Source organism: Melospiza melodia, chromosome 1 (genome assembly GCF_035770615.1).
Source record: "Melospiza melodia melodia isolate bMelMel2 chromosome 1, bMelMel2.pri, whole genome shotgun sequence".
NCBI classification, from domain to species: domain Eukaryota; kingdom Metazoa; phylum Chordata; class Aves; order Passeriformes; family Passerellidae; genus Melospiza; species Melospiza melodia.
In genome coordinates this window covers 58,662,663-58,689,659 of record NC_086194.1, presented here as the reverse complement: position 1 = coordinate 58,689,659, position 26,997 = coordinate 58,662,663, and the positions used below count along the sequence as shown (strand labels likewise).

Below are 26,997 nucleotides of genomic sequence, written 5' to 3'. Positions count from 1 at the left end.
TGAGTTACTGTGTAATAGTAAAAACTGTGAATTGAAAAGTAACAAAACAAAAGTATTGCAAAGAATCACACAGAGTATTTGGACATGCTTTCTTCTTGTTAGAATAAATGTAAAACTGTATAGTTGACATCTTTAAAGGGTTCTCAACTGCTCTGTATCTTAGTTGTTTCAACAACTTTGTGCATAGGATATGTTGTGGTGCTTTTTTTTAATTAGGGCTTCAGAACTGACTAAATTATACCATTAAAGCAAAATCTTGTGTGATTAGACTCAATATTTAAATTTAAAGAACAAACAATTCAAAAGCATATGCATATTAAATCATAAACTAGAAATGTAGCTAAGAGCTTCCTTGTTGTATTTATGGCAGGGTATAATTGTAACTTGCTTGGAAGCACAGCTGCTGGCTCAAACGTGCAGGTTGCTTTAAGCTGAGAATTACAGCCTGGGTGGGGAATGTCTGTGCACAGTTGTTCTGTTTTTTATGACTGTGAGTTACTGGGCAAAGACTGAGATAAAACATATGGACCTTCAATCCTACCAAGAATGACCCTTCCTGATGAGAAAAATTGGGAATGTTTTAATGATCCAATCAGGCAGTTTGGGGAAAAGCTCTTTGCACATGCTGTTTTCATTAAAAAATAGGGAAAGCATTTCTGAAAGTGAATAAGATCTATAGAAACGTCACTTGAAAATATGGTATTACATTTTTATTCCTATTATATATTATCTCTGTAAACAAAAATGGGAGGGCAAAAATTCTTAATGATATTTTTCTGTCTTAGACACCATACAAATCCACCAAAAGATCAGGAAGAGTGATGGCAAAACACTACCTTGGTGTTCCTCAGGGGAAAGTGCTGTAAAGCAAAATTCTGGAACAGCGATGATAATTCAAACAAGTACTGAGCCTTTTGGAGATGATTGTGCTGTGAACAGGACTACTGAAGAACAACTTCACAGTAGTGAGGATAAAAATGTAGATGTGATAATACAGACAGGCAGGGAGCACAGCGCTTCAGACTTCTCCAGTCAGGAGTGGAGAGACCCAGGTGGAAATGTGATGGATATATTGAATTGGGCCAGACCTCTTCCTGCTCTACTTTCTCCGGTACAGCTTTCACCACTGACTACACAGGTGAGTTTCAGGATGCATCTGACTTGGCACTTAACTTGGTCTTAAAATTACTAAAGGTACTAAAGAAATAATGATTTTTTTTTTTTTTGTATCAGTGTTACTTACTCATGCACTGAAAAGGTCTCTGTGTGCTTAGATCTATATGGATACTTCTTTAACTTTGTAGCATACTGCCTGTGGAAGGGAGCAAAAACATAATGTTCAGAAGTGTATGTGTTATGATTGAAACCCAGTCAGAAATGAAGTGCCACGCAACTGCTTCTGACTTCTCCACCAGCAGGATGCTGGGGAGAATCAGAAGAGTAAAAGTGAGGAAATGTGTGGGTTGAGATAAAGACAGTTTAATAGGAAAAGCTGCGCGCGCAAGCAAAGCAGAACAAGGAATTAATTCACTCTTTCACGTGAGCAGGCAGGTCAACAGAGCTCCATCATGCATAGTGGTGACTTGGGAAGATAAATATCATCAGACCAAATGTCCACCCTTCCTTCTTTCCCTCTCTTTATATGCTCAGCATGATGGCATAATGGGATGGGATGTCTCTTTGGTCTGTTGGGGTCAGCTGTCCAAACTGTGTGTCCTCCCAACTTCCTGTGCATCCCCCTAGTGCTCTCACCAGTGTGGCAGTAGGAGAAGCAGAAAAGCCCTTGATGCTGTGCAAGCACCACTCAGCAATAATGAAAACATTTCTATGTTATTAACACCATTTTCAGCACAAATCCAAAACATACCCCCCTTTCTGTGAAGAAAACTAACTATCCTAGCCAAAACCAATATACAGTCACCTGTGTCTCAACTTGCTGTCATAATTTCCCAGTGTGCAGACCTTAAGTCCCAATTTGTGTTTAATGTAAGCTTGGCTTTCATAGCAAAATTCCAGAGCTTGAAAGTTAGATCCTGCTCAAATGCTCATTTCCGGTAATTTTAGAATGCAAGTAGGTAGATAAAGAAGTCTCCTATTTTTACAGAGGTACTTTCATTCACTATGAGGAGCAATGGTGGAGAGAGTTGTAATTTTGTTGACCAGCCTTAATCTCTCAAAACCATTGCATGTCAGGGCATTAAGTGTACTTGTTTAAAAAGTAGGTCCTAAAATTGATTCTAGGGTTCAGATTATTAACTTTGCTTTTTTTTGATTGAAGGATATGTTCTTGGGAGAAGTCACAGGTTCCAGTGATGAAGAAGATGATTGCAGTACTTCTGCACTGGAGGATATTTTACAAGAAGACCAAGTTCAGCCTCTGAGTTGTAATGTAATCAGCCCTGGTGATGAGTGTAACAGACAGTGCAAATCATGTGAGCATGGTTTTGATGCAGAAATCTCACTTAATCTGAGTTGGAATGAAAAGAATATTCATATGAGTCCTAAGACGTCAAGGAAGGAAAGAGATGCTGAAAGAGAGCAAGTTGAAGGTGCTACTCTAACGACAAGCATGATAACTAACAAAAATTGTTTGGAGGAGAATTCTGGGGATGTGGAAACTAAGAACAGAAAACTAACTGGAGCAACAGCACACAAATCGGAAGACATGGAAGAACGGAAAGGAGAGGGTGAGGACATGAACAGTGAAGAGGGAGATTCTTCAGCAGATTTTATGTTACAAAGTTTCAAGTCTCAGAAACAGGTAGAAAAATGTAGTGTGGTAGAGCAAACAGAGGAGAATGTAACCTTAGTTAGAGCTGTTGATAATGAGGGTACACATGAAAAATGTGATGAATTAGTGAATGTAGAGAGAAATAAATTAATAGCACAGAGAGAAGCTTCCAGGGAAGCATCTGTTCTGCAGAGTGTTTCTCATTTCCTATCTAAGCAATGCATTATGCTTCAAAGAGAAGATGCTGAGGAAAAATCTGATGAGTTGATAGAAAATAAATCAAAAAATGTAGTCAAATTAACTAATATAACTGGAGCTATTGAGATCTCTGCACACTCTCAGTGCTCTGAAATAAAATATGACAGTGAAGAGATTCTGGAGAAACAACATATGCACACAAAAGACAAAGTGAACAGAGAATGTGAACCAGAGACTGTTAAAGTCTCTAGGCATTATTTACCTGTATCTGCTACTGAAGGAATCAGAATTTTGTCAGTCTTTCCAAATGATGAACACCTCAAAACTGAAGACATGAATATAACCAGAGCTCCAACTCCTGAACTACCTATGAAATTTAACAGAGGAAGTGTTCTAGAAATAGCTGAATTGTCAGAGCTACTCCATAGTGCAGAAAATGTAAAACTAGTAGATATAAAGGAGGTGGTAGGTTTACAAAGCAAACCACATCACGAGGAAGATGGTGGTAATTTATCTCAAAGGAAGTCAAACTTAGAAAATATACTTTCACTATCAAAGACAGCATGCATTATTGGTGCAGAAAGCAGTGTAGCTAAGTGTAAATCTTCTGCGTTCGATTTTACAGAAGTGAAAGGTGAAATAAAACAACCTGAAAACTTATGTAAGACATTAGAATGTGGGCAGTCCAAATCTCAAAACTTTAGACTGTTTGAATCTCTAGAGACTGAAGTCAGAGTTAATCCAGAAGATTGTGGAGGGGAAATCAGTGAGTTGTTAGCAAGAAGGGATACAATTGAATCTGTCTTAATAGAAAGTAATCCTATTTCTGAGGAGCAGTGTGCAAAACTTCTGACTCAGCTCTTGATAACTGAAAATTTTAAATGTGATGAAATAGAAGGGAAATTAAATAAACAAAGCAAGGAATTGGTGACTGAGACTTGCTTCAGTTCACTGAAGCAGGAAAAGAATGTTGTGAAGAAAAATGATATTTCAGAGATCATTTGCCATCCTACTTCAGAAATTGAATATAGAAGTGGCTTGGCTTTTTCTACTCAAAAGGACTTGGAGAAATGCTGTATAAATAATGAAGAAACCAATTCTCTTATGCAAGTGGGAATTGGCTTGGAATCCACAAGATCTCCTGATCTAAATTTCAGTCTTCAGAAAGTTGCTGGTTTCCTTGAAACTAACTTAGCAGGAAAGGCTGCTTTTTCCTGTACCTGGGAAAACAAGGGACATACAAATTCCATTATGAGTAGTACATTTAACTGTTCTTCAGATAATTTAGAAGAGGGTGCTGAGATTCTGTCTACTGAACAAGTCAACATGGGCAAAGAACCAGATTGCCCTGAGAGAGAATATGTACACACAAGTGAAGAGAAAACTTCAGATAAGGAGCAGCCAGTAGATAAAGAATCTCAAGCATCTGTTAAATCACAGATCATATATGCAACCCCTTATAAGAATGCTTTTCTCCGAAAGTTTGATTGTCAAGAATCAGGATGCAGGACTTCTACGTGGAAGGTTAGAACAGGTCCTTCTAGAACTTATTCACTAACAGGTGGGAGAGAAAGTAAAGAACTGAACAGTTTTGTGGGTTCTGGGAAAAATGCCATAGTAAATTGTAAAAGTGATTTTGATATGCCAGAGCAGAGCAATGACTCTGAAGAAAAGGACTGTTCTATACAAAAAGTGAAATATGTGAAGTGTTCTGAATGCGTTCCAATGTTTAGAAACAAACTGAGAGCTTCCAGCAGAATTGCATTGGATGCTCTGGAAACTGGTGCAATTGTTGATGCTGATTACCAAGTATGTGAGCTTCATTCAATGATGCACCCAGGAAGTACTTTCACAGTTAGTCACCTAAAAGCAGACACTGTCGTGGGTATGAACACACACTGTGAACCAAACAACTCTGGAGATACTGCAAATGAGTGGTCAAGTGTGACTGGGGAGAGTTATCCTGAAGACTCAGCCTCTTGGAAAAAAGAATGTATATTACTAACCTCTGAAAATACCGAGAGTGCTAATGAACTCATGGAGTCTAACATAGCTGGATGCATCAGTCACAATCAGGAAAGTCTATTAAAACCTGGAACATCAAAAGAAAGCCCCGTGACGCCAAAGGCTTCAAAAAATAGGTTACCACTATGCAAGATGTTAAGCAGATTCTCAGAAAATTGCAGGCTGACTGTAAAAACCAGTAAATTAAATGCAAGAATGTTAGCACTTGGCAATTTCTTAGAAGAAAATGATTTTGCTAAACTTCAGTCAAATGGGAAACAAGGTTTATTACACAGTGTTGATATGGGGGTCTCAGTGTTTGAAGAATATAATAATAATAATCAAACTACTTGCAATACAGGAGAAAGCAGCACTGATGTTATCATAGATAGTGGTACAAAAAAAATTTTACTCAATTATCTTCCAAAACCAACCCTCTCTGATGTAAGGTGCAGTTGTCAAACAGTTGGTCAGCTTTCTGAACCACAAAAGACAGTATTTGAGAAGTTACATATGGTGGAATCAGAGTCTTGTGCTCTCAAGAAGAGCAATAAGCGGAAGTGTAAAGAGCAAGAACTATCTGAAATCTTGACTGTTTCTACCAAAACAACTGCCCAAGTAATGCATACCAAGATATCAAAGAAACTGGTTCAAGGTAAAAGAAAAACAAAGACTCTTAAAGTTACTCAGCCAGTTCTTGCAAATGCTAATACTTCTGTGACAAAAAAATGCTCATCTGAGATGATAAATAAAATCATGGAAGAGATAGGTCCTCCTCTCCCCCCCTTGCTACTGCCTTTGATTGCTACTCCTCCAAAAATTGCCTGTACTGTGTCCCCGGTAATGTCTTCTACAGGTCAATTCTCTCTGCTTTCCCCTCTTGATGACCTGATGTCCCCACTAGGCAGAACTCCTGTTCTTCCTCTCATGTCCCCATTAACAGGTACTCCAGCAGTAAAATCTGCTATTTTATTTTCTCCTCCCTCATCCTCAGAAATGGCAGTAGGTAGAAGGATTCGCTCCTCACCTTTGAAATTTTGTACTTCCATTCCAAAGCATGCACTTCTTGTTCCAGGAAGATTTCCTCTCTTTGCAGCAGTTGGTGCTGGTCCAGGTGCCCCTCAGGAGAACTCTGTGAAAATATTGGACACTATGTATCCAGAGCTGTCTGCAAGGGCAAGGACACTAAACATTCTGAAAGGCAATATTCAGCTTAACCGATGTACTTTTTCAGACAGCCAAAGTTTGCCAGGACCTGTGTCTCAAGTAGGTGGATTCAAAGCATTTGCATCTACATCAACTGCTTTTGTTAAAGCTGGGAGCAATTTGAAATCTGATAGTGGCAAAGACGAAGACAAAGATGTGCAAAATCAGCAATTCTTTTCAAATCATCTTGGAAAAAGGACACTGCTGCAGGTATCTATGCCAAGAAGTGCCAAAAGACTGAGACTGGAGAGTGAACCACCAAGGATGGAGCCCAGTGATGTTATTGCTGTCAGAAATACTAAAAAAACCATCTCTGAAATGCAGGAGGCTTTCCATGGTATAACCTATGAAATCAGTGATTCATCACAGTGTTCCAATTTAGAAGAATCACTACCAGTAAAGAAGGATTCTGACTGCCAGAAAGTTTCTTTGGCATTAAAGAAAGTTGCTGAATCCTGTTTTGACTTGTTACCAGTTATCAAAGGTCATGTGTATGTTGGTAATATCTCAAAGATTCCAGTAATGAGAGATGAAGAGAGAGAAGTTGTCTATGAATTTGGTATAAAAAACAAGGTAAGTAGCATGATTTTAAATTTTGTTGTTTAATAATCACTTCTGTGCAGATGGAAAGAGTCTAAGTTTGTAGTATTTGAATTCTCAATTGTTGTGGCAATGTCCTGTGCCAAAGTGTAGTCTTGAAAGGTTATTAGAAACCTAAATTTTTATAACATAAGAAAATACAGAACTGCACAAGAAATTACTTTTCAGTGGTGTCCAAGATGCAAAACTGCAGTTATAAATACATATGCTTTTCTGATGTATGCATAAACCACTTTATCTTTGCAGCATTTTTTGAAGTGGACAGTATTAAGAGTTGTAGGAGTTTCTCCAAAGTTACTCAATTTTTTTTTTAATTCAAAAAAAACCACTTTAATGTATATACTGGTATATAATTTAGTTCTATGTTTACCTTTACTATTCTACATCAGGTTATCAAATTTAATTTTATTGGAAAATTCTTCCCTTATTTTGTTTCTCAGAACTTTCTTAGCATCAGTGCTGAAAAATTTTGCTTCAGTTGCCGTCTTTCTCATAGATAATTTGTAGTTTACAGCAGAGCAATTCACTGACTAGTACATGGCAGCATTTTGTCCTGTTACAGTCCTGGTACATAATTAAGTTCTCCTCAGAAGTTGCTACCAAGATCTCAGGCCTCTTTGTTAGGAGTTGTCAAGTCTGTTAACTTCATAGAAGCAAGGCTTGTAGCTTTAGGCTTTCAGGTCCAGCCAGTAGTAAGACAGAGTACATACTCCTAGTAGAGAGACATGCACACAGTACACACCTACTCTTATTCCCTTGTCTGGTTAGTCAGGTTGAAATCCTGGTAGAGGAAAATACATTCATATATATACAGATAATATGGATTCCCCCAGCAGCTAACATTAGGCACTCAGTATATTCAGTAGGTGACTGATATTCTTCTCACTTCTCATACACTGACAAACTTAAAAACACAGAAGTATATACATATTCCTCCAGCAGCTGGTCTGGACTTGTGTCTGGGCCTCAGACTTGTGGTCTTTCAGGTGGCTGGCTTAGATCTTCTGGTTCCTCCCAAAGTTAACACTCGGAATCCCTGTTGTTCACAGATGCCCAGTCTGAACTGTGTGCTCTCCAGCACCTGGCTCCTAAACCTTTCATTCTACTCCCCACTTTGAGGTCTCCCTCTAAGCATCCCATAATAAGTCATGCACACTCTGCACAAACCCAATGTTCTTTTTCCAGCATCTCATATTAAGTTCCATGTTACTATAGGCAGCAACATCTCCCCATCTCCTGAAGTGTGTACAGTGATCTGGAGAAAGACTGCTGTTGGCTTACCTAGTAACTCACACCTGAACAATGGGCTGTTTGTCCTTCTGTGGCATCTTTGGAAGTAGCTAAGTCAGGGTGCTTACCTTTGCTCTGATTAGGTTATTTGGGTTAGTCTACCTGTCATTATTCCTCTCCTCGTTCCTTCTACTTGTCATTATTCTCCTTGTTCTTTGAGGAAGACTGTTGTTAATCACATAACCAAACAATTTATATTAAAACAGTAGTAGCCCTGTTCTTCATTTGTTTATCGCATGTTTATTCTGAGAAGTTGCCTGCTCCTCCCTCTTTTTTTCTTTCATTGGTTGCCTCTGATTTACTTTCCTGCATTTTATATATATGCAAACAGTATTCTTGCAAATAAGATAATAGTTCTTTTTACTTGTTATACGACTACAATGTTGTCAAGTATTCTTCAGTATATACCAGTATAACAATATATTTTGTGTCTTATAGCATTTAGCAGAGTCCTTGCTGTGTGTTATTCTCAATAAGCTGAAGGCTCAGAAGAATGCCCCAAATTATAATTTCAGTCAGGCTTTGTGTCGACTCTATGCAGGAATTTGTCGACAGTTGGGAGATTTGGAAAGAGCCCGCCTTTTCTGCTATAGTCTACTTAAAGAAGGTATAGTGTGGTTTAGTGGCCTTATATCGTAAATGTGCTGTGTGTCTTTGCTGCAGTGTGTCAGAATTATTATGTTTGTAAAAACAAACAGAAATCCTGTTCAAGGGTTGTTTTCCTCTTCAAGGCTTGTTTTCCAGAATTTTTTTCTGAAATGCAGAAATATAGACTGTTCTAGAAGAAATTCTCCTCCTCATAGTTCCACCACATCTGTACTGTAGTTATATGGTGACCTGGGCTCTTAGTAGTCTACTTATTTTTCCAAGGAAATATTTAATTTAGGACACTTTGTGCTTTCATTTCCCCACCATCTCCAAAATGATAATGTGATTTCTGTGAATTTCGTCCTTTTAGCCTATTAGTATTTTCTTATTTTAATTGAGTAGGTATTGATTCATAAAGTAAGTGTGATTTAAAACCAGGTATTTAACACAGTGTCAGGAGCTGGACAATACCTTGATCAAAACCAGGATATTTTTATAATATGTCCTCCTTAAAATATTTTTAGTTTCTGTTATCCAAATTCTTGCTTTGTTGAGAAGTTTTTTCAGTTTTCATTCCCTTCCTTTACTCCCCTTCCTTTTGGTCACAGGAAAAAAGTTAACACATATGTACTATTGCAAAGTTAAGAATCTTAGTTTTGGAAGGTTAAAACTCACTAAGTTTGAAAATAGTATACTGGTATCTGTGTTTAACATTAAAATAAAATTCAAGAGCACTGACAAGCAGAATGCTAAAGCTTGAGATTGTTTCAATTACTTGCTATGTTTCATATAACATTCCTGTCTTTTTTTTTGTTTTAATCTTAAAAAGGTTTGTGATTTCATTTTGTTCTTAATTCCCATTTTTTGAGGGAGTGTAATATTTTTGAGTTCTTTTTCAAATTCCTGGTTTCCCCTCTGTTTTTCTATCCTTCAGTCTGTTATAATTCTACTTTTACTTCTTTTATGTTAATAGTTTTAATACTGCACCATGTTAGAAACTATTACTTGTCAGATATATCTGCATCTAAAATAATAATTAAGCTTTTTGTTTTGCAGTATCTGACTGCAAAAGAAAGTGTTTTCTTTTTGTGGGCTCTTGCAAATATTAAACATTTCCCCTTTTTTCCTTTCTTTTTCTTTTCTAAGATCCAAACTTTAATAGCTTAATGCAGGCTTTTATTGGATTATTTTATCTTCTGTACATTGAATTGCATAAGTTTCTATTGTCATTGTTCTGTGGTTTTATAGTAATTTTTTGAGTGAGAACAGCTGTAAACACATCTTAAGTTCTGTTTAGGCATTTTAAAATTTGTTTGGTTTTGTTTGATTACTTTGCATTTATTTTTGCGTTTTCTCTTACATGTAATTTCACATATTCCCATCAGAATTATCACAACCCAAGCTACACAATTACCAAATTCACTATTAACAGTCAGTATTGCTTCTTTAGACCAACATCATTTGTTGTCGTGATGACTTGTCCATCGTTTTTGTTCTGTTCTCCTGTCTAGTATTCTGCCTTAAGTGACTATAAATAAAATGTTACCTTTCTGGTTAATTTTCCTTTCACCTCTCCTCTGTTCCCTCCCTTTTTTCTTTTTTTAATTTTTTTTAATTCTCCTTGAACTCTTTACTCATCATTGAGTGAATTTTATAAGTGTTTCAAATTCCTGGGCAGGCAATTCTAGTTGCCAGTAATTCTAGTTCACCAGCAGTCCTGATAGAAAAAACTGAATTCTTCACATGATGAGCAGCTTCAGAGTAGAAGTTCCATCCAAAACACCTCATTGAAGTGTATATCCTTTATGTTCATTAAAGCTTCTTAATTTGATATATTTTGATATGTTTTCTAGTACTTAAGATCTTTCAAAAAATGTAGATGTTATGCTGAAGTGAAAAGTGAATTCAGCTTGTTTTTTGTATAGTGTTTCAGGCATATGCATTCCAGTATAGCATTTCATGCATGGAAGTAGTATCTGCTTTTTTACTTATTCCAATGTATTTGTTATTGCTTACAATCTACACATTCGTGTTTTATCTTAGTATTTTGCCTTGGAGCTCTTAGCTTTGGTATTCAGAAGGGTCTTTTGGCTTCCTGTTGATGGGAACTCTCCTGTCAACTGATAGTTGTCTGATACTTGCTCTGAATTACTTTATTGAATGAGGATTCTTCAATTATATGGAGTAGCACAAATTTTTACATCTATGGAAGTATAAATAGTAGCATGCAACATTCATACATGCTCACATACAACTTGCATAATATGCAACTTCTCTGACAAAGTCTGGGAAAACTGCTGAGGAATATCAGATTTGAATTATGTGAAAGTTCTTTGCAAGCTTTATATATATATATCCATATATATAATTACATATAATTTCACAGGTGTATGGGTGCAAGGTATTAGCAAGCACTGTAGATTTTTTTTTTTTTTGACTAATTCTAGTTTGGCCCAGTGATCAGAGTGCTTATTTGTGACGGGAATGTATTAGGTAGGTTGTTGGAGTTCATCTTCCAGTCTAATTGTATCCTAAAAGAATCCAATTTCAATGGTCTAAGACCACTCTCCTTAGTGAAGTAAGAAAGATGAAGGGAGAGGGAGTGAAATTACAGTGGGGGAGGTGGCTTAAGGTTTGTTGGGGTTCTGCTGGTGTTTCTTGTTTGGTCTTTTTATTGGGTCTTTTCTTCTTATTTAGTCTCAGGACTGAGATGTGCCAGTATTCCTTAGGCTTCAGTTCTGATGTGACTTCTGTGCCTTTTTTCCTAGTTACCTTGCTGAATGTACTAGCTTTTAATGCCAGAATATATTCATTTTTGTGTTTTAAAATGTTAAAAATTTACTAAATTATTTCTTTTTTTCCTTAGACTATCCAGACTCAGAAAAATTGATTTTATTTATCACAAATGTATGGTCTGACATATTTGTCTTCCAAGGTGCAATTAACAAAGCTATGCAATTAGTTGTCAGGAAGAGTGCAAGCAATGAGATGCTGGCCTGTTTAAGTGCTTATCTCAACTGGGAACAGGTAATGTCTGATTTCATTGTCAATATTAGCTTTTGTCTGCATTGGTCACTTTGCTGGCTGAATCAAATCAAGCAACTTTCTTTTCTAATGAAGAGTGTGAACGTTTCAGGCATTTTCCCCCTAGTTGTCTAGACCCTACTAGAACACTAGAATACAATACTTTATTGTACTTGTTTTCCCATCTATGGAACATTAAAGTAAAGGTTGTTTTTAAACTTTTAACTAGAGCATTTTTTGACTAGGGAATTCTTTGCATCTTTGGAACTGTTCTTTAATATGTTTCTTTCTTTTGCTTTATATTGTTGCTTTTTAAAACATGTATTTGTTTTGTCTTTTGTAGTTCTCTGTGTAACAGGTAGTATGTTACTACAGTTATTTTCAAGATAAGCCAGTTTCTTTTTACTCATGATCTTTATGCAAGGTAGACTGTAAAAACTCGATTACATAAGCAGTTGGTGTGATTAATACAAAACCAGTGATACCAGGAGAAGGATGATCAGTGAGAGCTGACTTCAAGCCTTTGAGCATTCGCCAAATCATTTAATTTCTATCAGTTTTCAGCAGGCACATATTACCATCCTGAAAAGAATGTTGCAAGAAAGGAAAATCGAAATAATTGGGAGCAATTGTATATCATGCAAATGGAAAGCCAGAGATGCTTTGCTTCTAAAGGAGTTTGTGTAACAGGCTTGTGTGTCTGTTTAAAGGCTAGGGCCCCATATATTTGAAAATTCCATATTAATGCCAGGCTTGCTTCCTGGAAATAAAATAATTTTGTATATATCAAAGTGAACAAAATCATATTGATTCATAGCTGTCCTAGTTCTGGCCAGAACAGGGTTAATTTTTGCAGTTGCCAAAAGGGAGCATGGCTGGGACTTGGAGATTAATTCTGTGCCACCTCACATCATTACCAGGGATGTGGGGAAGGGAGTATTTTCCAGGGAGAATGAGTCCCTTCCAGGCCAGCATAGTGTGGTGGAGGGAGAGGTTGTGTACTGTTGTTTCCATGTGAATTGTTGGTCTCTCTTTTGTACCCTCCATCATTAGTATTTATTGTTATTACTGTTTGTATTCTTATCTCATTGCTGTTTCCAGTAAATTGTTCTTCTCTCAACCTGTGATCTTTATATTTTGTGCCTCCAACTCTCCTCACCATCCTGCCACAGAGAAGAGGAAGGGAGGGGAGGGAGGAAGCTAGCCATGCAAGCACTTCTTACCTGCATTGAGAGAAATAAAAATCCCCAAATTGTAGGAGCAGATGAGAGAGTGGGTGTGAGATCTGTGTTTTTTCCTGTTTGGGTATTTTTTTCCCAAACTCTCCTTTTAGTAAAAGTGTCAGGAAAAATACCTAGTACTTGAAGGTTTTGGTTTATGAACTGTATTTGTTTGTGCTAATGCAACCCAAAAGTTGATATATGGTGTAAGATGCTGTACACAGTCAATATCAAATATTTGTAAAGAGTTTGGTTCTGAGCTGGTAATTTTTTATGCATTAAGATAATTACCTTCTAAAATTCCAGAGTTCATCTTTAGATGCTGGTATTATGGTCTCAAACCTGCTTTTAGAAATGCAGTCATGTACAAAAGTAGAATTTCACCTGCATGAGCAGTATGGAGAAGATCTCAGTGAAGATGCTTGGCAGTATATATTTGCTGTTGATTTACTCTGCTCTCATATGAAGTGGAATTGGACACATGATAATGTTATAAGGTATTGTGGTATTGTGTGATCATGACTTTCAAATGTTTTCCTTTGTGTTTTTTTCTGAGGTTTGTTTTAGTGGTGTTTTTTTGTTTCCCAAATTCATTATGACTTAGCTTTTAACATAATAAAATGTTGCATAGGTATTTAGAAAATGAGGATGTTTCAGCCTGATGAGACCTAGATTACTGTGTATGTGTGCATTATTTTAAGATAGGAGAAATGACCAATGAGGAAATGTAGTATGTTATGGTATTGTCCCAAGAACCCTGTTAGAGACATTCTAGTAAAGAATTGCTTTCAAAATAGCTGTACAAGATTTTGAGATTGTCTGTCAGTGAAGCAAAGTGATTGTCTTCTTCTAAACTTACTTGTTGAATTCCCCTTTCCCCACAGTAGAAAGTGAAGGTGGAATTTCTGATATGAAAATAACACTCCTTTCGTGCTGGAAGTGAAATATATCCATACTCATTAATGTATTATCTTGATTTCAGTCTGATTTTAATTCTAAAATAATTATAATACTTAGAGTCAGTGTCTTAAATTTTCTTTGAACCTAAAATCCAGGATAGGGACTGCTGCCATACTTAACCTTGTTTGAAAGACTCCATTTTGACTGCTACACTGATCTGACAGCCTTGATTTTCTATATAGAGGTTACATGACTTAGGAGACATTTGTTTATCTGTGACATAACATAATAAGTGATACTTATAATCATTGTCTTGTATATAAATTCCATACCTTCAGATAGTAAAGAAGATTTTTTTGTTGAAATACTTTCAAAATTAATACAAATTAGCTTCAGTGAAACATATGTAGTCTTAATTAAAGCCATATCAAGGTGATTGTCTCTTGAGTTGTGCTGGTAATACGTAACTAGGTCTATCAGCATAATTTTAAGAATTAAAAAAGTCTTACTTTGGGTCATTTTAGGTTTAAAAACAAGCATCATATCCTACTTGTAACATACAAACTGAATTTTCAGTCATATAAGATACTTACAGAACATATCAGCATGACATTTGAAAGTAACATGATTTCATATACATTTGTTAAGTCAGTCTGCATGAAGTTAGTAATAGAAGAGTCATTTGTGTATGAATACTATAAGTACCCCTTCATGCAGTATGAGATTTTCAAATTAATTTTTCTTTCACAGCAAAGTGCTTTGGCCTTCTATGGATAACTGGATAAAGAAGAGAAAGGGGCATGAAACTGCTCAATCAATTCGTGATAGTGTTATAGCATTGACACTCAGGCTAATTGGTAAGTAATCTAAATTCTTGGTTGAACTTCTGTTGTGTACAAGTATGTCTTTATGAAAGTGTCAGGCCTGTCTGGAAAGGGGGTTGAAGTGTTATTGAATTTTATTGGATCTTTATGCAGGTATTTTCTGTTTATCAGCCTGTGGAAAGAAGGTATTTAAGTTTTCAGAGATGTCATATTGATTCATGATAACAAATACCAACATGTTTATGTATTTAAAATAAAATTATCTGTAGCCACATACAGAATCATAGAAATCCTGAGTTGGAAGGGACCCACTGGGATCATTGAAGTCCAACTCCTACCCTGCACAGGCCAGCCCCAGGAATCACACCACATGCCTAATGCATCTTGAAATCAGACAGGATTGGTGCTGTGACCAGTTCCCTGAGGAGCCTGTTCCAGTGCCTAACCAACCTCTGGGTGAAGAACATTTTTCTAACAGCTAACCTAAACTTCCCATGACACAGCTTCATACCATATAGTTTCCAGCAAAATGTATAAAATGCAGGGTTTTTTTATGCAATGTAATACCATAATAAATTTAAGTTAGATTAATTTATTTGGGATCTAGGTGGCATTTGATGTAAATATATATAATTTGAGTTTCAATAAATATTTTCAGTATGTAGGCTATATGACAGGGTTCATTTAAAAAATTGCATTCTTTCTGAGTTTTACACTTAAAAATTTTAAACCTATAGGAGGTTGAATCAATCTGATGAAAAATGCCTTGGGGTCTTTAGTTACATAAGGAATAAGACAACTGTTGTTCCCAAGACAACATGGTAACAGGAATTTTTTGTAGTTAAAATTTGCATTTTCTGTTGATACTTCAACAGATAGACAGTTGGGAAGTATAAAAGCTGGGAAGTTGACTGTCTAAATAGTCAGATATGTAGTAACACTTTTTTCCTTTCAGGTCGATTAGGACAAATAGGTTTGAAGGAAGGCTATCTTGCTGCAGTGAAGAATATTAGTTCAGTAATTGGACTGTTTGTACAGCATGCAAAAGAGGAAGGTAATGTTCTTTTAGAGGAACTTGAGTGTAACATCCACAATGTGAAGTTTTGCAATGCCAGAATATAAATTAAGGCACACACGGGAAAACAGCTTGCTCTTGCAGTTTTCATTAGTGTATAACAGGTCAAACAGTTTTCAGTCTGAGTCCCTTTCTGTTACAAAGTTAATGAGCTATTAACAGTATTACCTTCTGTTTGAGACAGAAAAAATGTGAGATGGTTTCAGACACCTTGGAATTGGACTGTTTCATGTAAGAGCCTGTCAGCTGCATTAGAGATCACTTAAAGGGTGATCAAGTTAAGATCACTTGAAGGGTGATTCTGACTTGAGCAGCAATAACTAATATTTTACCTGAGCAATTTATGCTGAAGCTTACTAATAAAATTGTTGTATTGGGAGAAGGACAGTTCAAGGTACGGATGAGATGAAACAAGGCAGTTACAGCAGCAGAAATCCACATTGTTAAGTTACTCTGGATGTTAAGTACATTTTGCAGTGAAGCATTTGTTATTGTTTGGGAGCTGTTTTGAACCACCTGTATAACTTCTCTTCCTTGCAATCTCAAGTTCTAACTTGGTAGCGTATGGTGTGCAGTGTATGTCTGTTTTTCAGACTGTAAACCTGACTGCTTTCTTAAGTCTGATTACTCTTAACTAAAGTCACTAGATTCTCAATTCCTGTATGCCCTTTGAGTACTAAAAAGTTGCTGAATTGAGAAAACTGGAAAGCGTTAGTATAAAATGAGATGTTACAGAACTTGTGTGCATGTTGTCATCTTTCTACATTATGGTGTTAGACATCACAACTGTTCATGTGTTTTATTTTCAGTTCTTGAATAATAGTTTCTATAGATTCAAGATTCCCTAAAACATTTTTGCTTATCAAAAAGTTTCTATAAGCTGATTTTTGTTAACTTTTTGCAGCTATTCCTTGGGGTGTGCAGCTGGCAGCCGTATATTCACTATGTGACTTAGGTTCAAGCAATCCAGAAGGTATTGTTGAGGCCATCCATACCTGGAGAGCAAAAGTTCATTACAACATCCCTTCTGCTATCACAGATGGCATAGCTGAAATCACCTCTCTGTGTGAAATGGAGCTATACTAAAATGTAGGGAAGTGGACTGATCCAAAGGAAAAAGTGCCTTACCAATTAAGCAGTAGTTGTTTCCAGTTGAAAACCATACCAAGTGGTGTGTCTTCTTGTATTTCATGCTTTTAATAAGAATGTCTGATCATACAAAGCAAGGTCAAGTATTTTATTTGGCTTTTCTCTTTGAAGGAAGAGTTTTTATAAAATAAAAATACTTGCTTTTCCTAGTAGCTGATTAGTGATTTGAAAATGAGTGCATCTTGAACTCCTGATATGTTTCTGGTTTGATGACAATAAAAATCAGTAACAGTTTTCATTTTTCTACCTACATCAGTTTGGAGTATGGACTATTTGACAGAATATTCAGCATGACTTGAAAACTTGGCTCTGTTATTTTTTACCATTTTTATAAAGTAACCATTCAGATAGCAGAGCATTCCCCAGATTCTGCTTCATTTTGCTTGGGTTATCTTATAAACTTAATTTAAAATACTTGTGGAAAACACGTAGGAATTGACTTTTTTTGTAGCCATCATGTATGGAGTAACATACTAAATATCTAAACTTGTATATATGGTGTATTCTGATGTGTCTCACATTTGATATTTTTTCCACTTGGAGAATTTTGTGTATGTAAATAGAGAGTTGGTTAAAAAAAAGTTCATGTTCTAATGATAGCTTCACTACACTCAGTTTTTGTATCTTTCATAATAAAAGAGGTGAATACTATTGTGTTCTTGTTGACCTTTTAAATAACCCAGAGCTAACTGTGTTTCTAGCTTATACAAATACTGTTTTGGGGGGCAGCAGGAAATTGCCTGTTGAGGTAATTTCACTGAATGAATTGTCCATAACATTGCAGTTCTGGACATCCCTCCCAAAGTTTCTGGTATGCTTTAGAGGCTTGGGAAGTAGATTCAAAAAACTATGGAAAATTTGTATTTTCACTCTGTGGTTGTGCCCATGTGAAGGGGGTGAGCTTTGCTAATGCAGATTCTTATTGTAATGGGACCTAGCTTCTGACAGAGTTTTGTGGTGCTGATACGCATTGTGATTTTTGTGCCTCATCTAAGTATGACTACCAGTGGAGTCTCCTAGCCCTCGTGAGTTTCTCTCCTCTGAGGTGAAACTGTGTAGAGCAAAGTGGCCATTGATTTCAGTTGCAGCTATAGCTGCTTGCACTCTGGACCTCAGTGAGCTTACCACAAACAATTCAGTCAATGAAAAATAATCTAATAGAATTGGTGATACCTGTGCACAATAGGCATTGCTACAGATGTCTGTCATGAGGGCTTCCAATTTGCCTCAGGTTGAAACTGTATGATGTCTGGGACTCTGCACATTTTGGTGATAGTGAGGCCTTTGAAGATTTTATGTGTAGCCTTCATTTACCCTTCTTGCACTGAGTACAAAATATCTGAAGTGGAAGAAGTCAAAAGAAAACACAGGTTGACAATAAAAGAAAGTATGGATCATAAATCTGAAAACTAAAGGAAATGGGAAACAGAACGAATAAAAAAACAAAGTAGGAAACAAAGTGAGTAGAGGATCACAGATGCTTCAGTGCAAAAATATTGCAACCCAAAAATCTTCACAGCAAATAGAAACACCCATTTACTTTAGACTTTGTATAAAACACTGAGATTTGAAGTATGTGAGATTCACAGGAGAAATGTCAGAATTTTCCAAGCAAAAAAATATAAAACTATACTAATTTAAACCAAATGAAAAAAAAAAAAAGAATTCAACCTACCCTCAAACCATTTTCATGAGAAATATTCTGCTTATGTAAGAAAAATTTTTGTGTGTACTGGAAACATATAACTGATTTTAATTCTCTGTCCCTCTCTACTGCCTGCCTAATCAAACTGCATTGGAATAAGTAAACTTAGAATAATTAATACTCTGAAGGTGTTTGCTTCTGTTAAGTACTAATCACTCATCATTCATCAAAAAATACTTGTAACTCCCACACACACTGTCAAATTTACCATATTTAAAAAGCTATAAAATGTTGATATCCATAAAGGATAGTGATTTTCAGTATATGGAATGCTTTATCCCATCTCAATATTTGTTCAAAGTACTAAAGTCCCATTTTGTTCAAAATAGCCATTAAAACAGGGATTTACAGGTTTCTATCATCATTTGCAGCTTTTTGCTTTTTTTTTGTTCTCACACAAATATTGAGTGTGTGGCTTGTCCAAAACTATGTGTATCAGGAAATGTTCAAGATTTCACTTCCTCCATGCCTTCTCATATTCCTAAACTAAAACATGAAAAACTGTCTTAACTGCTAAGACATTACTGTCAACAATACAAGGCTAGACAAAATGCTAACAGTCAAAATTCATGTTAGATTAAAATACTCAGCTTTAGCAGTTCTCCTGACTCAAATACAGAAGACAGTAAAAATCTATAATAGTTTATTTATAAGGGTAATTCTGACTATAGGCTTCTGAGTTCATAATAGTATCATTTGATACTTGAAAAATCCCTGATATGTATTGACTCCAGGAAAAGAAACTTGTCATAAATATTGGAGAGCAGTGTAACTTTGTCTATGTGTAGATGAACAGGATACTGGAATAAGTTGTTAAAGAAAAAAATTTATTTATTTTTCTTGTTTAGTTGCTTTCATACTAGAAGTTATTTTTAGAGTGTCTGAATCCTAACATGTTGTACTGGCAGAATTATTTGATTGTTTACTCAGTCCCTTGCTGGAATACAAATTTTGGACATACATACCTTTTATTTAACTTTGTTTCTACAAAAAGTAGCATCTTTGGGCTAGGCTATGTGGTACACCACTAGAGTATTTTCCAGGATGATTTTGCCTCTCGACGTATAGTAGGAAATATTTTTCAGTGTGAATTATTTCTTCATAAAATAAAAAAATGTTGGACTCTGGACTGCTTAAAGTTAATCTCTAGTTATTTTATCAAACCCTCTGATACTGATGTATGGTCTGTCCTAGCTTCTGCTTTCACCTGCCTGTTTTGAACAAAAAGGATTTCTTATCTGGACACTAGAATAAGACCAAAGCAGTTGTGAGTTTTCCAGTTTGAAATGACTAAGGAAATTACATGCTGTACTCTGTTTTAATTAATGAAACTGCACGTATGAGTGGAAACCAGTCCAGAATACCTGAAGATTTGTTATAAAGAAGCTGAAATTACATGGTTAAAACACTTTGGAGTATCACCATTTAGCTTACATTCTTCCCACTATACCTAATTTTTCACTTCAAGAAAAGTCAGAGACTACTCTCAAAAGATGGACAAATTAGCAGGAAGGATTTCTTCAGAGACAGGGTTTGTGATTACACTGTTACTGGCCTGAATAGGCTGAAGTCTTGTTTTGCAAAATTCTGAAACTCATTTAACTGTTCAGGAAATCCATGAAAGGCTGATGATTTTGGGTGCTCTGAGCCCATCTATTGCATTCAATTTAATGCAACTCACATTATGAAATTACTTTTTGGACTATTTAAGTTGAAATTTTGAAAAAAACATTCTGAAGCGTAATAAAACAAATAGGTAGGTAATGGGAGTTACGAAGAAAATAAGATAGATATTTATGCAAATGGCCTGAAGTTAAATTATTTTGAATTTTAGTCTCAAATTGCTCAAATTCCTTCAGCTGCCACATCTTCCTAGAGATGTCTAAATGTTTGCTACTGAGAATTGCCTCTGTTTTCTGAATAAAACCTGCATCTTGTTGCCATACTTTGACTAGAATAGAATGAATTCTGACATGGTTTAAGCATCAAGTAGGAGAAAGCCAAGTACTTGGCGCAACTTGTCTCCTGGGGCTTCACATACAGTTACAAGCCTGTCTCCAAAAAGCTTTTGATGGTCACAGAAAAACAGAATGAACTAGGTTGGAAAAGACTTTTAAGATCATCTAGTTAACCTATGACCTTACACCTCATCAACCACTAAGTGCCATCTCCAGTCTTTTTTAAACACGTCCAGGGGTGGTGACTCCACCATCTCCCTGGGCAGATGACTCCAGCACGCAATCACTCTTTCAGTGAGGAATTTCTAACATCTAACCTAAACTTACCTTGGCGCAGCTTATGACTGTCCACACATTCTGTCAGTTGTTGCCTGGGAGAAGAGATTGACCCTCACCTGACTACAATCATCTTTCAGGAAGTTGTAGAGAGTGATGAGGTGTCCTGGGTTGGCAATATAAGGGTTATATCTCCAACCGTCTGTTCTATTATGCTGAATAATAAGCTTTGCACCTTTAAGACTTGTTCTGAGAGCGAGGGAGGGGAGAGAAGAAGCGTGCAGTTTGTTTTCAGACACTGTACTCCTCAATATGCCCGTGACTAGACTATGTTGTCTGCAGATGGACAGACTGCAGGACAGAGCTCTCCTTTGCTTTTAGTTAGTTTTAACTAGCTGAGGCAGTGAAGTTCCCTGGACTGTGGTTTGTCTTTTCTTTGGACCTGTTTAAACCTGCTCTGGACTGAACACCCAGAGGAGCACCGGCAGCTCACACCTGTGGCCCACCACGCCGGGCCTGGCCTGCAACAATTCCACTGCTGGAGGGACTGATCAGAGACTGAGTGAGCTAAGCTACAGCCCACGAAGGGGACTTTTTGGAGTTTGTAATTTCTTTTGAAGTGGCAAGAAGTTTTATTGTTTAATATTGTTCATTTTTTGTACTAGTGAATGCTTTGTCTGTTAAATAAACAGCTTTTTCCACTTTTCTCCAAAGAATTTTTTTTCCTGAACCAGGTGGGGGAGGGGCCGCTTGAATTTGCTTTCTAGATGAAACACCTTTAGGGGTTTTTCTCCCAAAATTGCCCAATTGCCTTACCCTAAACCAAGACAAATACAGTTATTAACACTCAATGTGGGGCTCCAGAAAGTGGAAGAATCCTGTACTATTACATTTTAGTTGTACTTACTCTATATTGTGATAAAGCAGTCAGTAACCATGTTGCTGAAATTCATAATGTCTCTCAGGGTGGAGGCCTTCATGTATTTCTGATCCCTTAGTTTTCTTGAGGTTTTAATACCTTTCTGGTCCCTAGTATTATTTTCTTATCCAAAAATAACAACAATATTCTCCCTAACATATAGTTTTTACAGTACAGGAACACAGAATAACTATTTTGCTAACCTCTGTAATAATGATTTATAGAGAGTTTACAAAAGTGTAGGAGAGACATTCTGTGCTGTTCTTGTGAGCCAGCAAAAGCCTCCTGAAGATAAAGGAAAGCCCCATATCTCTCCTGAGGAAGACACCAAGGTTGTCACCATGGAGACGTGATGAAGGAAAGAAAGTTAAGAGATACAGACTCTAGCTGGCTCAAAGAATGACGTGGCTCCTTGGTCACCCACTGAGAACTTTGTTTCTTTCCTATAACCAATGAGCAGTGAATGTGTATGTTGGATGAATGTAAATATCTTGAAAAAGTATAAAAGCAACATGTTGCTGTAATAAATCTCTCTTGCACCCTTCTGATGCAGTTGTGGTACTTTGTACTGTGTCGTGCTCTATAACAACACAAAGGTACGAGATTCTGGTCAAGATAAATATGGTTTATGGTTTATTCATCCTACGCTGCATCCTAGTTCAAATAACATGTTTTAGGGGTTTATTAGTAATTGCACCCAGTTTGTTAGAGGAGGAGCAGGGGATGAGGCTTTTCAGCCTTTCCTTTCCTTTTTATTCCTTCGAATCTCTTAAGTCACTTTGTAAGAATATTCAATTTCCCTAAATGTTAAAGAAACCACCTTCTTAATATTTAATCTAATAAAGTTCCTCTATATAGTTTACAGCTTGTCTAGAGTGAGGGCTGAGATGTCCAGAAGAACTGATGAGACCCCTGACCCACAAATAGACCCAGGTGCAGAAAATCCTTAGTGTTGTAGACAAGGACAGAGAATGGGTCCAGCCCTGAAGGAATTTTCTGATCCTCCAGCCTGGGAATTTTCACATGAACAAATTCAGAACCCAGATGAAGTATGGAAATATCTAAAAGAAAACTGTCATTATGACTCTAAAAAGATCATTGCAATAAACTGGGCCCTGGCCTAAGCCACACACTACTAGATACTGTAAGGCAACAGATAGAGGCAGAAGAGCAAAGAGATAAATCAACAACTACCCCAGTCACTCAGACTACAGGCAACACCCCAGCTACTCAGGTTGTAGCTAAACCAGACAGTGAGCCTAAGCTCACATCTAAACCAAACAATAAGCCTCAACCAATACCTGTTGCTCCTGCCATGACAGGCGGAAAACACACATTTAAAACCAATCAACCAATAGAAAATGATGATCCAAAGAAAAGACCCTCAAAACCAAAAACAAAGTCAGAGAGGTCACTCTTGAGTCCTTTTCCCTATAAGACCTTCATAACCTAAGAAATAATTACATTCAACGACCTGATAAATCTATAATTAGTTAGTTAGTCCATCTTTGAGATGCTGCAGGCAAGGCTACAATTCTGGATGGTACTAAAGTGAGGCATTTAGGATCCCTGTCACATAATCCAGTTATCAACCAAAGAATAATGAAGGGAGCTGACTCTCACAGTCTCAGGCACAGATCCTGAGAAGTGTGTGACAAAGACACCTGTGTGCTGACAATCTCTATATACAACAAACCTAATAGAAGACCGTCAAACAAGAGATTCCACGCTTGAGAGAAATGGCAGTAGCAGATACTGTCTTCTCAAATAACCTAGATACTGTAAATCCAGACTTAGTACCTATACATCTGTGATGTTGCGAAAACTTATATGACTTAGACCACAAAGATACACTTCTGCTTTAGCAATAATGAAGTGGGATGACAGGGAGGAGACCATACTTAATATGGTGAAGAAGCTCCAAACATGCAAATACCGTACAAATCCAACACATACAAGAATCACCGCTTTAAAAAGACAAATGTAGAAATCAAAAGATAAAATAAAATCACAAAAAACTCAGAAAGGAGATTAAAAAAGACCTTCTCCAAATCTCGACAATACAGATCAGAGGTTCTAGTACCACAAGTAAACATCCCGCAGATGGGGAGAGAAGGTACACCTTATGAGCTGAGCTGTAGTTCTTCCTGTGTAATTGTAAAGAAAACATAAAGAGATAAGATAGAAAATCTACTGCTACTTTAACACAATGGGTGTGTGAATTAAAAAACAGCAAAACTCAGAGAAAAATTCCACCAAAAAAAAAGCAGCTCCAATAACCCATAACCAAACTGCCATGTATTATGATAATGACAATGTCTGATCCCCTCAAAGGACCTCCATAACATATGTCTGGGGGAAAAAACCAAGCTTAGAGAAGCCCTGCCTCTAGCCAGGGAGAGGTAAGGAAAAACTGTGGGTTTTAGACTGTGTAGATTCATTAGCCTAACATATCAAAACCACAAAAATATGAAGCCTTAGTAAACAGTAGTGCACCATGCACATTAATCCCATCAAAACCTGTGGGGGAGAATCTGTTTCTATTGCTAATGTGACAGGAGGATCACAAAATTTAACTTTAATAGAAGCTAAAGTGAACCTAACTATAAATAAATAAAAGAAACACCCTATTGTAACCAGCCCAAAAGCGCCATGCATTTTGGGTAGAGACTTCCTCTGAAATAAGTATTTCAAAGACCAAAAGAGACTCAAGTGAGCATTTAAGATAACAGCTATAAATACAAAAGATATCAAGCAATTAAACTCCTTACCTAGACTATCAGAACCATCTTCAGTAAGACTCCTGAAAGCAGAAGAGCAACGAATACCAATTGCCACTTCAACAATACACCACCAACAGTACAGAACAACTCAAAATACTGTAATCCCCATCCATAAAATAATCTGTAAACTAAAAATCCAAAGAGTAGTCAAGAAAAACCACTCACCCTTGCACAGCCACATTTAGTCTATACACAAATCTGAAAGAAAATAGATTGACTGTAAACTATTGTGCCTTAAATGAAATAACTCCACCATTAAGAGCTACTGTACCAAACATATTAAAACTTCAATACAAACTAAAGTCCAAGGCAGCAAAGTGGTACATCACTATTAACATTACCAATGTATTTTTCTCCATTCCTTTAGCAACAAAATACAAGCCTCAGTTTACTTTCGCCCAGAAAGACATACAATATGCCTAAACCGACTGCCCCAGGGGTGGAAACACAAGCCCATCATCCACCATAGAATAATCCAAGCTACACTAAAAAAAGGTAAAGCTCCAAAACATCTACAATACATTGATAACATCATTTTGTGAGAAAACACAACAACAAAAGTGTTTAAAAAAGGAGAGAAAATAATCCAAATTCTCCTAAAAGCCAATTTCACCATCCAAAAAATAAAAGTTGAAACCTACTCAAAAGATAGTTCCTAAAAATAAAATAACAAGACAAACAACGTCAGATTCCCACCAATATCATCAACAAAATCACAACCAACCAGCAAGCAAAAACCACAAACTTTCTTAAGCACCGTAAACTTTTAAAGAATACATATTCCTGAATACAACCAAATTGTAAACCCTCTCTACCTAATCACCCACAAAAAAACCCCACTTTCCAATAGAGCCCTAAATGACAACAACCCTTTACCCAAAACAAACAAAAAATCACTTATACAATCACCCTTAACCCAATCAAAACAAAACCAAATGTAAAAAACATACTCTACTCTACAACCAAAACCATAATCTATCCTAAGGCCCTTAACAAAAAATACCTAATAAAACTCAAAACCCTATAAAAAAATCTAAACCACCTTAAAAGTAATAAACACTGAAGTAGAACTCCTCCTGACACCCCAACTACCAATGCTAAAGTAAATATTCAAAACAAAAATTCCCTCTACCCAGCATACCACCAATACGACATAAAACAAGTAGATTACCCTCATCACACAACACACCCATATTAAAAACCTAAGTCACCCTGAAATTTTAGAAATCATTGCAAATTTACCTAAAAATAAAAACTTTAGTCTCACTGGCAAAAAACCCCAAGAAACAATACATACTAAAAAACTCTACCATTCAATCAACTACCAACAAATCCACCACATTATGCTCTTTTTACTGATAGTTCTTACCACATTATAGAAATAAAACTAAAATAGAAAACAACCTCACATAACAAATCAAAAAGCTCCTAAAGAAAAAAGTAGATCAAGCCAACTCACTAAACTCAAAACCATTCACCTAACCCTAAACATTACTAAAAAAGTAACCAAAACTGTATCTCTACACATACTGTATCTCTAAATTCATAAATAACACTCAGTACTCTTTAAAGAGTACTGTACTGTACTAATTAACAGCATAGAAAAAAAGCTAATGAGTAGAAAGACATCACTACTAAGGTAAAGAAACTACCTATAGAAGTTCACCGTATAAATACCCATGTCCCCAAAACTAAAACCAATAAAAAACACCAAAACAATCAACAAATAAATCAAGCTACAAAAATAGAAGTATCAAAAATAAACCTAAATAAACTTAAATTGACAACACAAAAAACATTATTCCTAGTTAGATGGGCTCATAATATCTCAAGTTATCAAAATAAAAATGCTCCCTGTAAATGGGCATGAAACCAAAGAGTAAATCTAACCATAAACAATACTTCTCAAGTTATCCATGTCTATAAGACATATACCACTGTCACAGACATCTTTTGTGAAAAATCCCTTCTTTAGGATTTTTCCCCTTTCTGAGAAGCTGTGGCCTCAGCAACAAAATGTAAACAATGGTTATCTGCTGCTGTCGAATGCAACAGGTGGATCCGTGATTGGTCTTGGGTGAATGTTTGGATTTACTGACCACTCACGGCAGAGCTGTTCTTGCTTTCTGCCTGGACCCAGAACTTTGTTATTCATTCCTTTTCCATTCTTAGCATAGCTAGCATTCTGAGAACTTTCTCTCTATTCCTATTAGCATAGTTATAATGTAGTATATATATCACAAAATAATAAATCAAGCCTTCTGAACATGAGGTCAAGATTCTCGCCTCTCTCCACCCTGCAACCCTTGCAAGCCCTGTAACATACCACCATCAAACAAACCGAGTAAAACCCCTATAATATAATAAGCAGTAGTCTAAATATATAGAGAAACCTAACACATTAATTGTGGGGGCCGAAGAATGGGCCAGCAAAGGGGTTGGTGCCATCCCCTGGAGAGCCAACCCTTGAGCAAGACACCTGGTAGTCAGGGTGAGAAAATCTCCCTGTCAAAATCCTTTGCAAGTTATGTGTTGATTCCTTGTAAC

General features: G+C 36.5%; 1 protein-coding gene across 4 annotated transcripts in view; it reads left to right on the top strand.

Moving 5' to 3' along the window:
- The window catches only part of ICE1 (interactor of little elongation complex ELL subunit 1), a 42,338-nt gene extending 20,126 nt beyond the window's left edge, over window positions 1-22,212 (top strand). For 3 of the 4 annotated variants that reach the window (XM_063158949.1, XM_063158929.1, XM_063158959.1), the window contains 8 exons: window positions 786-1,138; window positions 2,279-6,712; window positions 8,468-8,636; window positions 11,484-11,644; window positions 13,168-13,358; window positions 14,512-14,618; window positions 15,541-15,639; window positions 16,565-22,212. In XM_063158949.1, the coding sequence (XP_063015019.1) occupies window positions 786-1,138; window positions 2,279-6,712; window positions 8,468-8,636; window positions 11,484-11,644; window positions 13,168-13,358; window positions 14,512-14,618; window positions 15,541-15,639; window positions 16,565-16,746 (5,696 nt within the window). In that variant the 3' untranslated portion in view covers window positions 16,747-22,212. The remainder of the gene's footprint in view (window positions 1-785; window positions 1,139-2,278; window positions 6,713-8,467; window positions 8,637-11,483; window positions 11,645-13,167; window positions 13,359-14,511; window positions 14,619-15,540; window positions 15,640-16,564) is intronic. The other variant, XM_063158939.1, reaches the window with a different exon arrangement.
- The last annotated feature ends 4,785 nt before the right edge of the window (window positions 22,213-26,997 follow it).